Genomic DNA, 12,782 nt, shown 5'->3' on the forward strand with positions numbered 1-12,782 from the left:
GAACCTGATATTGGGTCAGTTTTATGGCTCAGTTTGATTTGGTCCGACTCTGAAGATCAGACACGTTTGGCGAATGGTGTTGGGTTCATTTCTGGCTGATTCCAGGTTGATCAACTGTTCTTCTTCACAGCTGCCGACTGAAGAGCTGCTCTATTTTCTTAATGTTTGTTTCAATTTCATTTTGGTCGTTTTCTTCATAACAAGCATAAAAAAGCCACTAATAGCATGCTAATATGTCAGTAGCCAGCTAGCTAACTTTCCCGATCCACCTTAAATAACCTAGCGGTTCTAACGCCTGAGGTGCCAGAATGTACCTGCTGCTCCATTTAAGGTGGAACAGGAAAATTCGAACCAGAATCTGGAGAATCTCTGACTTCAGCTTCATATCACTGAAGAATTAGGGGGGGGTGATAATAAATAATTGCCCACCTCTTTGAAGGCGTATGATGCCCTAAATGTAACTAAAGTCCAGCAGTGAGGAGCTGAACTTTCCCCTCCTCTGCTGTCACTGCAGACGGGCAGGGTCGCCTACAGAGCGGCGCTAGTAGCTGTGAATGAAGTGATGCTCTGTTTATTTGAGGGTCTCATTTCAGAGGGAAGATCTCAACCACTGCCCTGTAGCTCAGTAAGAAGGGGTTAGAGTGACACTCGAAAAACAAGGGGTAGGGGTAAAAAGAAGAAATGGGACAGGGCCTAACTAGGCTCTCTTTGCAATTATGTCGATATCCATGACATGCTCAGAATAACATACTACTGATAACGTAATATTGATAAATGCTGTCATATTGCCCGGCTCTAAAAGTGAGTTCAGGTTATTAACATTTACGGTATTTTAGCAGAAGCTCTGATCCAGAGCGACTTACAATGTGATCATTTTACACAGGTAGTAGGTGAAGGTGGTGTTAGGAGTTTTGCCCAAGGACTCTTATTGGTGTAGTGTAGGGCACTAGCAGTTTTCCAGTGTTCCAACAAGCAGCTCGACACTCATCCATCACCACTCACCCTTTCATCAAAGTCCGGGGAGGCCATGAGGTACTTATAATTTTCTGGATTGTTATCTTGAGTTAAGTTAATTATCTTGTGATCTCAAGACAACGTGGTTGTCTTGCATTAATGAGTCAACTGTCTTGTTATCTCAAGATAAAGCTGTTCTAATGAAATAACGAGTTAATTATCCTTTTATCTCGAGATAAGAAAGATGCTATCTTGAAATAACAAGTTAACTATCGTGTTGTCTCAAAATAAAGTTAAATATCTTGTGATCTCAAGATAAATTTGTTTTCTTGAGAAAATGTCTTCATTATCTTGCGCTCAACATATTGTTGTCTTGAGTTAATCAGCTAACTGTCTTGTTATCCCACTATAACAAAGTTTGTACAATGAAATAAGTTAATTATCCTTTTATCTCGAGATGACAAAGATGTTATTTTGAAATAACGAGTTAACTATCTTGTTGACTCAAGATAAAGTTATCTTGACATAACGAGTTAAATGTCTTGTGAGCTTGAGATAAAGTTATCATCGTTCATTATCCTGTGATCGCAAAAAGTTGCTATCTTGAGGTCACAACATAATAAGGTCATTATTTCAAGATAACAATCCAGGACATTATAGTAACAGCTCAAGGCCTCTCCGGACTTCTGTACCCTCCAGTCTTTCTCTTTGGCCTTTGCTGTTGCCTGAATCACCCGTTCGGTTACTTATCCCATCCCACACCGACTCACAGACGTCCGCAGTCATAAAATTCAAACAGGCTGAAGATCCGTCCAGAGCTGGACAGGAAAATAAACAATAACTGATGCTGATCAAATAAAATCGATCTAATATAATGTGTATCTAGTAGGGCTGGAAAGTTCATTGTTTTCATATTGAAATTGAAATTTCAGTAACAACACTTTTCAAATCGGAAGAGCTGCAGTTTCTTCAGAAAACATCAACTGTCCTGAGTTTTCAATGAGGAATTTTACCTCAGTAACACAGAGTTTGCGACCCGCCTGCAGATGAGTTACACCAGTCAGAACAAACCTATTGCTGTTAGAAGAAAACCTCGTATCTCCAATACGGTGACTTTACAGGAGGTACTTTTAATGTAAGTCAATGGAACTAGACTTTTTTACAAGCCATTTCAGGTCGTTTCTTTTAGTCCACTCATCATGGAATTAAAACACAATGAAAAGAGTAACAGGTATTTAAAATATATATACATATATATATATATATATATATATATATATATATATATATATATATATATATATATATATATAAATTTGGTCAAAAACTGAAAAACATCAAAAATGAACTTTTCTTTCAACTGAGTTATGTGCTGTGGATGTGATATCTCAACCACAAATAAACAGCACAGTAAACAGCCTGGCACATTCCGCGTTCAGATCTCAAGCCATAAAAAAGTGGATTATCTGGTCTTCTTGGCCAAATAAGTGCATTTAAATTGTCAATCACAAGACTGGTCAGAAAAATCGCAATGAAATGTTTTCCCCAAATCGACCAGCTCTACTATTCAGTGCTGTCTGTTCACTTAGTTTCCTTTCCTTTCCTCAGCTTTGCTCTTATAGGAACCACACTGCAAATGAACCCGCACATAATCCGTCAGTTCAGAATGACTAATAATTCTGATCAAGTTTGTTTTAACTGTGTGCGCTCAGAGTTATACCTTAAGCTGAGCTCTCAGCAGAACCTGACTCTCAGGAGAAGCTCCATCCAGATTGAGCCACTGGTCCAGCAGGAGATCTGACTGAGAGAGCAGCACTTTCACTGGAATCACCACAGAGCCCAGAGGGAAATCCCAGCAGTGGGACAGCTAGAGAGGGAAAGGCAGCACCGAACATGAACTAATGAAGTAAAAATTCTGATTTCAGCGCAACTTTTAAAATGACCAGTGTAAAACAGGACATGACACACTCCGGTCATTTAGATCGGCTATTCCCATACCTTCACTATAAGCTGCTGCTTCATGGGGTCAAGCACCAGAAAGTGGAAGGCCTCATTCCACTGTGGCGAGTTGGTACGATCACAAACCTTTAAGTGGAAAAGAGTCGTAAAGTTCACAGAAATCCTTATAAACATGAAGCTTTGTTAAATAATTACATTTAATGGCAAATGCACCAAGGAAAGGACATTCTGCAAGGTTTTGGACACAGCTGCCACCAAGGAGCTCAAAATTTGACAGTTCAGATTAATCAACAACAAAGTAACTATCAGCCACTGCACAGTAGGGTCTTCATGGGAAGAGTAACTTTCATAGCTACAGTTTGGGGTGATGAGAAGTTATGTTTACAGTCACAAAATTAAATGACTTGTTTAAATACGTCACGATTGGCCCCTCCCAGTCCTGTCCATGTGTTCATGTTGTGTTTTGGTTTAGTCCGCGTGTTCTTTGTTTTGTTTTTTCAGTCCAGCCCCCTCGTTTCGTGACTCCACCCCTGATTGTTTCCACCTGTGTTCCCGCCTGTTCCTCATGTATTTAAAGCCTGTGTTTTCCCGTCTGGTCGCTGGTCTTTGTACTGGTCTATGTACTGTTCTTTGTTCTGGTTGTGCTGTTTGTATGTTTGATTCTAGTTTGTCTGTCATGTCTGCCCCCCAATCAATCTGTGTTGGCTCTATGACCCTGGACCGTTTAGACTATGACCCTGGATTTGCCCATAATAAACGTCGCTTATCTCCGCATATGCGTCCGCCTCCTCGCTCCCCATTACAAAATATATTAGTGCCTGAGATATTTCTCCAAATGTCGCGGCATTCAAAGTTTCATACCTCGGTCTGGTCATGTTCAGGCATTTTACAAATACAGGATGATTCAAAAAGATTCATCTGATTTCCAACTTCAATATTTTTACAACCGTGAGGCGCCGAGGAACCAATCACATACTAACTGTAAGAGGGGTCATAGTGTTTCTGACTGTCAGTATGGCAGCGAACCTCCAATAGCTCAGAGCCTTCGTCATTGGTACCAACATTTCCAAGAAAAAGGTCACCAGCATCACCAGATCTCAGACCATGTGGCTTGTCATGGCCATGAGGCAGTCATGGGCTGGAGGTTAGGGATCTGGCCCTGTGACCGGAAGGTTGCCGGTTCGATCCCCAGGGCCGACAGTCCATGACTGAGGTGTCCTTGAGCAAGACACCTAACCCCCAACTGCTCCCCGGGCGCCGTGGATAGGGCTGTTCACTGGTGTGTATGTGGTGTTTCACTTCACGGATGGGTTAAATGTGGAGGTGGAATTTCCCCGTTGTGGGATTAAAAAAAAAAAAGTATCACTTATTTGTGGGGGAACATTAAGGATTCCGTTTATCGAAATCCCATAAAAAAGGTTCCACTAAATTTCCAAACTTAAGGCTCTGTCACAGCTGTGAAACAGTTATAAATATGATGCCTGATGCCTGAAACACTGGTTTACAGTGTTAAATGCATCCATAGTGGAGCTGCACACAAGATGCAAATAGTCCCCAAAGAGTACTTTTTTTCAGATTTATCACTATTTCCCCATCATCAACAGTCCATATAAAAACCGGAAGACTTGTGTAGGTTCACTGGTGGTTTTGGATAGTAAATAAAATGGATATATTTGTGTTATAGTTTGTGTTGTATTTACAGTCAGCAAGATAATTCTGACAGATTGTAATTGGTGACTGGGTAACAATCATATCACTCTAGCAAAAGTACTAGGGATGCATGATTGGAATTGGCTGTTGTTTGCTCCAAACATGCAACTGGCAATCAGCCAATGTATTATCTTGACTTTATCTGATCTATGTTGCAGTTTTATGTGGTAAATTAAATGCTGTATTTAAATGCTGAGAAATATAACAGCATAAACGCACAACTCACTGCGCTAAACTGCCAGTTGCCTCTTACTTTCATTGCAGCTCTTAATTTGATTCATGTTATTTAAACAGGCAAATCATTTTCCTTTAAGAATTTAAATCCAGGTGGATTAAGGACCAATTTCTACATTTTATACATGTTTTTGTATCAGCATCGGCAGATGTGTACAACAGAACAGGCCCACAAATTGCATATCAGTGCACCTGTAGTGTGTAATATACCAAACTTTTGCACTAAGGATGTAATAATATGAAGTACTTGTGGGTGTAAATCGGGGGCTCTCTTACCGTCGTTTTGTAGCTAGTCCCTCCTACAACAAGTTCAGCACCAACTTTAGGCTCCTTCCCACTCTTCTTGAACTGCACACACACACACACACACACACACACACACACACACACACACACACACACACACACACACACACTTAACAAACCTAATAACACTGTGGCCAGAAAAATACACTATGTGTCCAAAAGTATCAGACAACCTTCTAATGAGTGACCTACTTTATGGTCACCCATTCCTCATACAGGGGCTCAACTGTATAATCTCCACAGAAACACACTGACCAATAGAATGGGACACTCTGGAGAAGCCACACATGAGCCTAAGGTCTCCATGCCCAATGCCAAGTGTGGGCTAGAGGGGTATAAAGCCCCCCAGCATTGGGCTGTGGAGAAGTGGAACTGCATTCTCTGATGGAGACTGATGGAGCTCCATCCAATACCTTTGGGATGAGTTGGAGATCCAGAACTGACCATCCAACATCAGCATCTGACCTCACTAATGCTCAGTCAAAAACTCACAGCAATGTTCAACATCTAGAAGCCTTTCCAAAAGAGCAGAGGCTGATACTGCAGCTCAAACTCACTATTAACACCTTCATTACATTGGAAACGCTGCTGTCTACAAACTTTTGGACATATAGTGTAGGTATATCATTTCAGACTCCTGTTAAGTTCAGGAATTAGCCACAAAAATCAATAGTCAGGACGAGGCAGATCCAGCTACAGCAGTTATGCTGAAGGAGATACAGTTATGTACTCACAGGGAGATCATGAGCAGCCTCCAAATACACAAAGAGCAGAGCTGCAGCGGGCACCGCCTTGTTCAGGTACGAGCTCTTAGCCTGGTAATGCAACACCTGCAATAACATGTCAGTATATCAGTATCAGAATCACTTTATTGGCCAAGCACAATCACTTGTATGAGAAATTTGTCCTGCTAGAATTTGCACATAAATGCATCAACAATACAGAATAAAACACAAATAACCACAAATAACAGTGCAAATTTTTCACAGTCACACTGCTGTGTAATGACTCTTACAGTTAGCCCATACAGAAAAAGACACATTGGATGGCTTCGGTAAGATAACGTTTGAGCTGCAGCTCCTTTGGTCAGATTCTGAAGAAGAGAATGACCGCAGGACTGCATCACAAGCCTGATCTCTGACTCGATGGTTCACATTCGTTTAGGTAAGAGATTCAAATCTGTCATTAATGTGATGAACCGGCCTGAAATGACCCTCATGAGCTCCTCCTACTCAGTAATGTCACGTGACTGAATCACTGCATCATCAGCACAAACTAACGAGCAGAACGAGCTTCGCTGAGAAGATCATTAACTCTGATCAGCTCTCAGCTTCATTATTAGAGACAGACGAAGGAGAAAAAGGTGAGATGAGCTGCTTTTCCACTGCTTACAGGTCGGATGGCGTAGCACAGTGGGGAAAAAAAGCACACAAATTCCGATCTGAGGGTCATATTAAGGTCACGCGGCCTAAGACCACATATGAAAATGACTCAGGTCAGATTTGAAAAGATCAGATTCGTCACATCAGGGCAAAAAAATCTGATTTGTGCCACTGGTAATGTGAACATAGCCAAATTCCAAATCTGTTGTGGCTCCCTGAGTGACTTTCCTGTTTTGCAGCTGTGATTAATTTTTTTTTTGTTTCTATAAAATTCTGATTGTGTTAAAAAGGCTGTGTTGCGCACGTCTGGTGCTAATATGTAACTGTGGTTTCAAACTGTGATAAAACTTGTAAAAGATGTTTATGCATAACTTTTCAAAAGCTCTTTTAGTGTCATTTCTACATTTTACTAAGACATTATATTATGTACAGATTAGAATGCTTTGAAAGCAGGAATGTGACATTTATGTATTTATGCTTCACTTAAATGTGCAAGCGGAAAAAGAATAGACTGAACACTAGAATAGTGTAGAAATGCAACATGATAAAACGGTTGGTGTTTTAAAGGATATAAGACACTTATCCTGTGAAAATGAAAGTGAAAGCATATCTATTCAGTCAGAGCAACATCTAAATAAAGATTTCAGAAATGTGCGAATTGGCCTTTGAAGTTTATGTACAGAGAAGTGGGTGGGGCCACTTACCTGCTGCAGTTTATCCGCCTGTGTTACTCTGGGCAGCCACTCCAAAGTCAGATGAATACGACCACGTTTCACATCATTCAGAGTGAACCACTGAGATGGAGAGAACATTCGATTAAATTTTACAATTTCTGTTTGAATTCTGACTCATTGTTTGGCTTTTTACCTTTTGGGCTAGCAATGATGAATTAACCCTCTGGGGTCTGGAGCATTTTTTTGGTTTTTGTAAATATTCTTAAATTCGCCTTTAGAGGCTCTTACGTACGACATAATGCCCACATATTATACATCAAAATGTTCCGAACAATCTCAGCTCCTTCCATCATCAGGCCCTTTTGACCTGGAGCTCTGTGTGAAGAGACAACTGGGCTCAAAAGTTGAGAAATTCTGAATATCACTTGTAAAAACATAGATTTACTCGTGGACGAATTGCTTGAACAAAAAATTAAGGGTTTCCGGAGTGATGGTCAGTCCTTAGTGATTTCCTGAGTGCCCACTGGTCAGTTTTACACAGAATGTAGATGGACACACAAATCCAGCAGCTCCACACGGTGAGAGGCAGATGACGTGTATCTCAGCCCCTCTTCATAGGCTCATAACTCCAGATGTGAGTCTCTTATGATCTCGTGATAAGATGGAATGGAAAGGGTGGCTCTACAGATTCAGGAAGGGTTTGAACTTGATTTCTGAGCTGGATCATCACAAAGATATTAATAGAAACACCAAGAAACATCTAATTTGATGTCCCAGCACGTGCGTTGAGCCCAGAGGGTTAATAATTATGCAAAATTTCCAACATTTTCTTGGTAAATCACTCAACACTTGTATCTCAGAGGTAAATGCAATCATAAATCATAAGCTCACCTCATCAATGTGCTGGGCTTTGATAATATCACTCAGCTTAATCTTCAATCTGGAAGCACAACAATGAAGTTTAGCTAGGAAAAATAATCAAAGCATTACCTATATTCAGTGTAAGGACCTCAAAGTCACAAATAATATGAAAGCCACAGTGTTTGCACAGTACCGGCCCATGAAGTCATCTTTCATGTCCATGTCTTTGTCCAGCACCTCCAACGATACGTCTTGACCAGGAAGATCAGTCATTACCACCTGGAAATGGAATATAGGAAAATCTCAAATGAATCAACCACTAAAAAGCTAAAAATACAGATAATACCAAAATTTCCAATAATTCCTACCTCATACATCTCGTTCCAGGTGGGGTTTAGGTTCTCCTTGATCACATGACTTTTAAAGGTGCTTCCTCCAACGTTAATGGTGACGTAGGGGTCACTCTTCCCCTTCACTATGCCCCCCATCAGGTTGTCCTTAGGAACCAAATCTTGACCCTCCAGCAGGTGGATGCGTAACACCCCCTATGGGCAGAATAGAGGAAAAGGAGGAAGAAAATTAAATGTGTTAAATTTCTTATTTGAATTTATTAGATTTTGGGATATCTATGTATTGGCACTCAAGTATTTACATCCCAGGCTGATCAAGTTCAAGCATTTCATAAATATTTCTTGGGCTGAGCTCAAATTTAAAAGATAATTCCACCAAAATCTCTGCATGATTAAATGGTCTGAAGAGTTCAATGCTTCTAAAATCTCCCTCACATCTTTTGAATATGCTGCCTGATGCCTGAAACATTGTTTTGCGACAGTTTTGAGAAGGTTTTGGCCAAATATGCATATTTTTTAAATCCATTCATGGTGGAGGGAGACATGCAGGGCCTTAAGGTGTGAAAATAGTCCCTAAAGGGCACTTTTTTGGTCAGATTTAGCACCATTTTCCTTCAATATTCCATATAAACTCAGAGGACACGTGAAGGTTCTCTGGTGGTTTTGGATAGTAAATAAAATTTATTATGATTTATTTGTATTAGTGTTGTTGTCATGGTGACCCCTGGTTCCTATCACCACCACTGTAAAGAAGTTAGCCACTCAAGGAAAGAAGAGTTAAGTTTGAGATCATATGACGTGGAGCACAATGAGAAAAAGCAGCAAAATCATCAGAAATGATCAGAAATGAAGCTGCTCTTTGGTTTCTGGCTGCTGGTGGTCAGGTTTGGTCAGTACCCGTGCAGGTGAGCAGCCAGTAATTATCTTTTGATTCACCTCAGTGGCGAAGCTGGGATCTGGGCTGGTGTGTTTGGGTAGTGAAGCCCCACGCTTGGCTGCCGAGCCTGGACCACTGGAGAGGAGGGAGGAGGTTACAGCATGTTCATCCATCCAAAGCACCTATGAGATGCGACACCAGGAGACAGCGGAGAGATTAAACTTGTGTTTGAATTCAGTCCTAAATGTAAAAATGAGACTAGCTACACTTCAGCTACTTTAAGGTGTACCCACCACTGACACAGGTGTTCAAGTACTCACTCACTGCTTGTAAAATCTCCAGTAAAAATAATGACCAGTGGAATGGAATAATAGTAATAACAATTACGTATCGAATACGCCGCTAAAATATGCCTAAAACTGAAATGCAATATCACTGTATTCTGGTAAAGATGATGCCCAGCCTAGGCAGAAATACAGACAGCATACTTTACAAAACTTGAGTTTCGGTTATACTGGGAGGGGTTTCGGTTGTACTGAACGGAGCGTTATTTGTACTGGGAGGAATGTCTTTAGTACTGGGAAAAGTTTCGGTTGTTCTGTGAGAAATGTCATTTGTACTAGTAGGAGTTTTATTGTACTGGGAGAGGGGTTTTGGTTGTACTGAGAGGTTTTGGTGTACTGGTGGGGGGGGGGTTTGGTTGGTTGTATTGGGAGAGGTTTTGGTTGTCCTGAGAGGTTTTGGTGTACTGGGAGGGGTTTGGTTGTACTGGGAGGGGTTTCGTTTTTACTGTGAGGGGTTTTGATTGTATTGTTAGGTTTTTTGTTGTACGGGGGGGGGGGGGGGGGGGGGGGGATGTGGTTTGTACTGGGAGGAGTTTAGTTTGTACTGGGAGTGGTTTCGGTTGTACTGGGAGGGGTTTTGGTTGTACTGGGAGGTTTTGGTTGTACTGTGAGGAATGTCGTTTGTACTGGGAGGGGTTTCATTTGTACTGGGAGAGGTTTTGATTGTACTGGGACGGGTTTTGATTGTACTGGGAAGGGTTTTGATTGTACTGGGAGGGGTTTTGATTGTACTGGGAGGGGTTTCGGTTGTTAAATGTGTCTTGGAGAGACTGATATGTTATAACATGTTGTTCAAATGTGTCTCAGTCCACTCATTTTAAATATCACTGAGCTTTACTTTTAAGGTGATAAATTACGTCCCATTCTGAACTGTATGATTCCAGCCATACATGCATTACTGCTGGTGTGGGTTTCCTTGCGCTCAAAGACGCTCAAGGAAAAAACACTGCTTGAATGCTAATAGCGCCCCCTGTGGTGAATATGAATTACTGTGGAGTAAATAAATTAGGTAAACAGTTCACAAAATTTAAATTAAAATACGAAGCTTTTTCACTGTTTAAATGACAACGTGTTACATTTATTGAGATTAATACTTTTTAGAAGAATATGATTTTATGTCGGTGCTAAACGCTCAAAACGTTGATCCACATCCCTGCTTAATGGCCTTAAAGCAGTAAAACGTAAAGAGGCCACTGTGCCGACTGCTTTACATGCAGTGTTGACAGTGCACTGGGTTTTGTAGTGTTTCAGTACCACGTGGAACCTATTTGAGGAAAAAGCATCTTCTGTCTAGACGCTGGGAGCAGATAGAGACTTTCCTTTCTTAGACTCAGCTAATTGTACCGTTTAAACCACAATTCAGCTCATCATGAAACATGCAGGAATGCAGTGGAATGAATCAGGGTGTTATTGTGGCGTGCACAGCGCTGCAGTGTCATTACCCTGAGTACAGTGTTGATGTGGATACGACTGCCCGGGCCGGACTGATCCAGATTATACCACTCATTCAGGCTGAGCTGAGGACATGAGAGCACACGAGACAGAGGGATGGACAGGCTGCCCAGGCTCTGCACACGGTCATTATCCTTCACCTGAAAGAGATTGTCACAGTGTTTAACGGCTGCATTATATAAATTACACTGCTGTGCAAAAGTCTGGAGTCACTGTGTTCTTAATAATAGAAATAGAATTTCAATGTTAATCTAATTTATATCCAGAATTCATCAAATTTTAAAAGTGGAGATCAGATGTAAAAGGCATAAAACCTTTAGATTATTATCTATTATATATCTATATCTCTGCTGGTGGGAACAGAACCTCGTATCTACATTTTTGTCATTTTTCATTGTTTGACCTAGTTTGAAAAAGGCAGTAGCCCTTTATGTTGGGTCCACATTTTATGATGACTGGACTAAAGGAAATGGCCCAAAATGACCTAGACAAAATTCTGGTTCCATTGACTTACATTAAAAGTAAAGTAGGTTTTTTCCTTCTCCTGTAAAGTTACTATTTTGGAGATACAAGGTTTTGTTCTGACAGCAGCAATAAATCTGTTTATATTACAAAAAAGATAAATTGGTGATTACAGCATATTACAGTATATTATCTTATTCACAGAATTACTGAAATATTGAATAAAAGAACCTAAAAATACTTTTTGGTAAACAGTTTGCACATTAAAAAGTGACACAGCCACAGAGTTCCTTAAATCATCTCTAAAATGTCCCAAATGTCCTGAAATGGTTTTTTAACTGACAGTTCACAGTAAATGTGTAATTTAATCTTGGATTATTTTTAATCTGTGCCCAAAACTCAGATCTTGCACTAATGCTGAACCCTTACCTAGAATGTTCTTTGACCTTTCATGTATAACTGTGTGTGTGTGTGTGTGTGTGTGTGTGTGTGTGTGTGTGTGTGTGTGTGTGTGTAAACAGTAAGTTTACAGATGCTTTGCAAACCTCACAAAACTGATGTGGTTCATTGAAGAAAGTAGGTCACTCAGTGTGTTATTTCACAGGTTAGAATATGATTTTAAACCCCACACCTTTAGAAATAAAAGTTCTGTTCAGGTACATTTTTCGTTCATCAAGGTACAAACTGTGTAAATGTTCCCTCAAAGCTCCAGCAGTGGGTTTTGGGTCTGATTGTGAAGCTTAAATCAGGTTCTCCAGGTGAAAAGTTGGTATTTGTTCCTTTTCATAACCGAATGTTTTAAAACAGATCAGTAGAATAACAGCCTGGAGGCGAGGCGAGGCGGGGTGTGTGGAGTCAGTACAGCTTAGAACAGATCATTTCAGTGGGTTCTGGTTCAGTTATGTTCCCTGACTGAAGGTACTGAGATGGAGCCTTGAGGGTCCCACCCCAGAGACAGTTTAGAACCTTTATTTCTGAGAGTGCATTACACATTTGACCTTGTTCCCCTTAACAAAAGATATAAATAAAGACTAAAGACACGGTCAGTGCAGTGACTTGTCTTTTTTCTGTCTTTTATGCGCTAATGTCGCCAAGCTGAATGTCCTGCATGGGTTATTGTTTTCTCAGCTCTTACACAAACACGCCCAGGTCACTCAGGAAAGGCTTGTTAAATCGCTGATGAGTTGAGTCAGGCGTGTTCGAGCAGGGAAAACACT

At 40.7% G+C, this 12,782-nt stretch overlaps 1 protein-coding gene across 1 annotated transcript in view; it reads right to left on the reverse strand.

Moving 5' to 3' along the window:
- esyt1b (extended synaptotagmin-like protein 1b) overlaps nucleotides 1-12,782 on the reverse strand; it is a 94,303-nt gene that overhangs the window by 45,871 nt on the left and 35,650 nt on the right. Inside the window, exons 16-25 of the mRNA XM_037534861.1 lie at nucleotides 11,094-11,243; nucleotides 9,367-9,489; nucleotides 8,449-8,625; nucleotides 8,274-8,359; nucleotides 8,111-8,159; nucleotides 7,250-7,339; nucleotides 5,898-5,993; nucleotides 5,134-5,205; nucleotides 2,953-3,039; nucleotides 2,675-2,821 (exon numbers count right to left, since the gene is read on the reverse strand). Of these exons, the coding sequence (XP_037390758.1) occupies nucleotides 2,675-2,821; nucleotides 2,953-3,039; nucleotides 5,134-5,205; nucleotides 5,898-5,993; nucleotides 7,250-7,339; nucleotides 8,111-8,159; nucleotides 8,274-8,359; nucleotides 8,449-8,625; nucleotides 9,367-9,489; nucleotides 11,094-11,243 (1,077 nt within the window). The remainder of the gene's footprint in view (nucleotides 1-2,674; nucleotides 2,822-2,952; nucleotides 3,040-5,133; nucleotides 5,206-5,897; nucleotides 5,994-7,249; nucleotides 7,340-8,110; nucleotides 8,160-8,273; nucleotides 8,360-8,448; nucleotides 8,626-9,366; nucleotides 9,490-11,093; nucleotides 11,244-12,782) is intronic.

This window comes from Pygocentrus nattereri, chromosome 26 (assembly GCF_015220715.1).
Source record: "Pygocentrus nattereri isolate fPygNat1 chromosome 26, fPygNat1.pri, whole genome shotgun sequence".
NCBI classification, from domain to species: domain Eukaryota; kingdom Metazoa; phylum Chordata; class Actinopteri; order Characiformes; family Serrasalmidae; genus Pygocentrus; species Pygocentrus nattereri.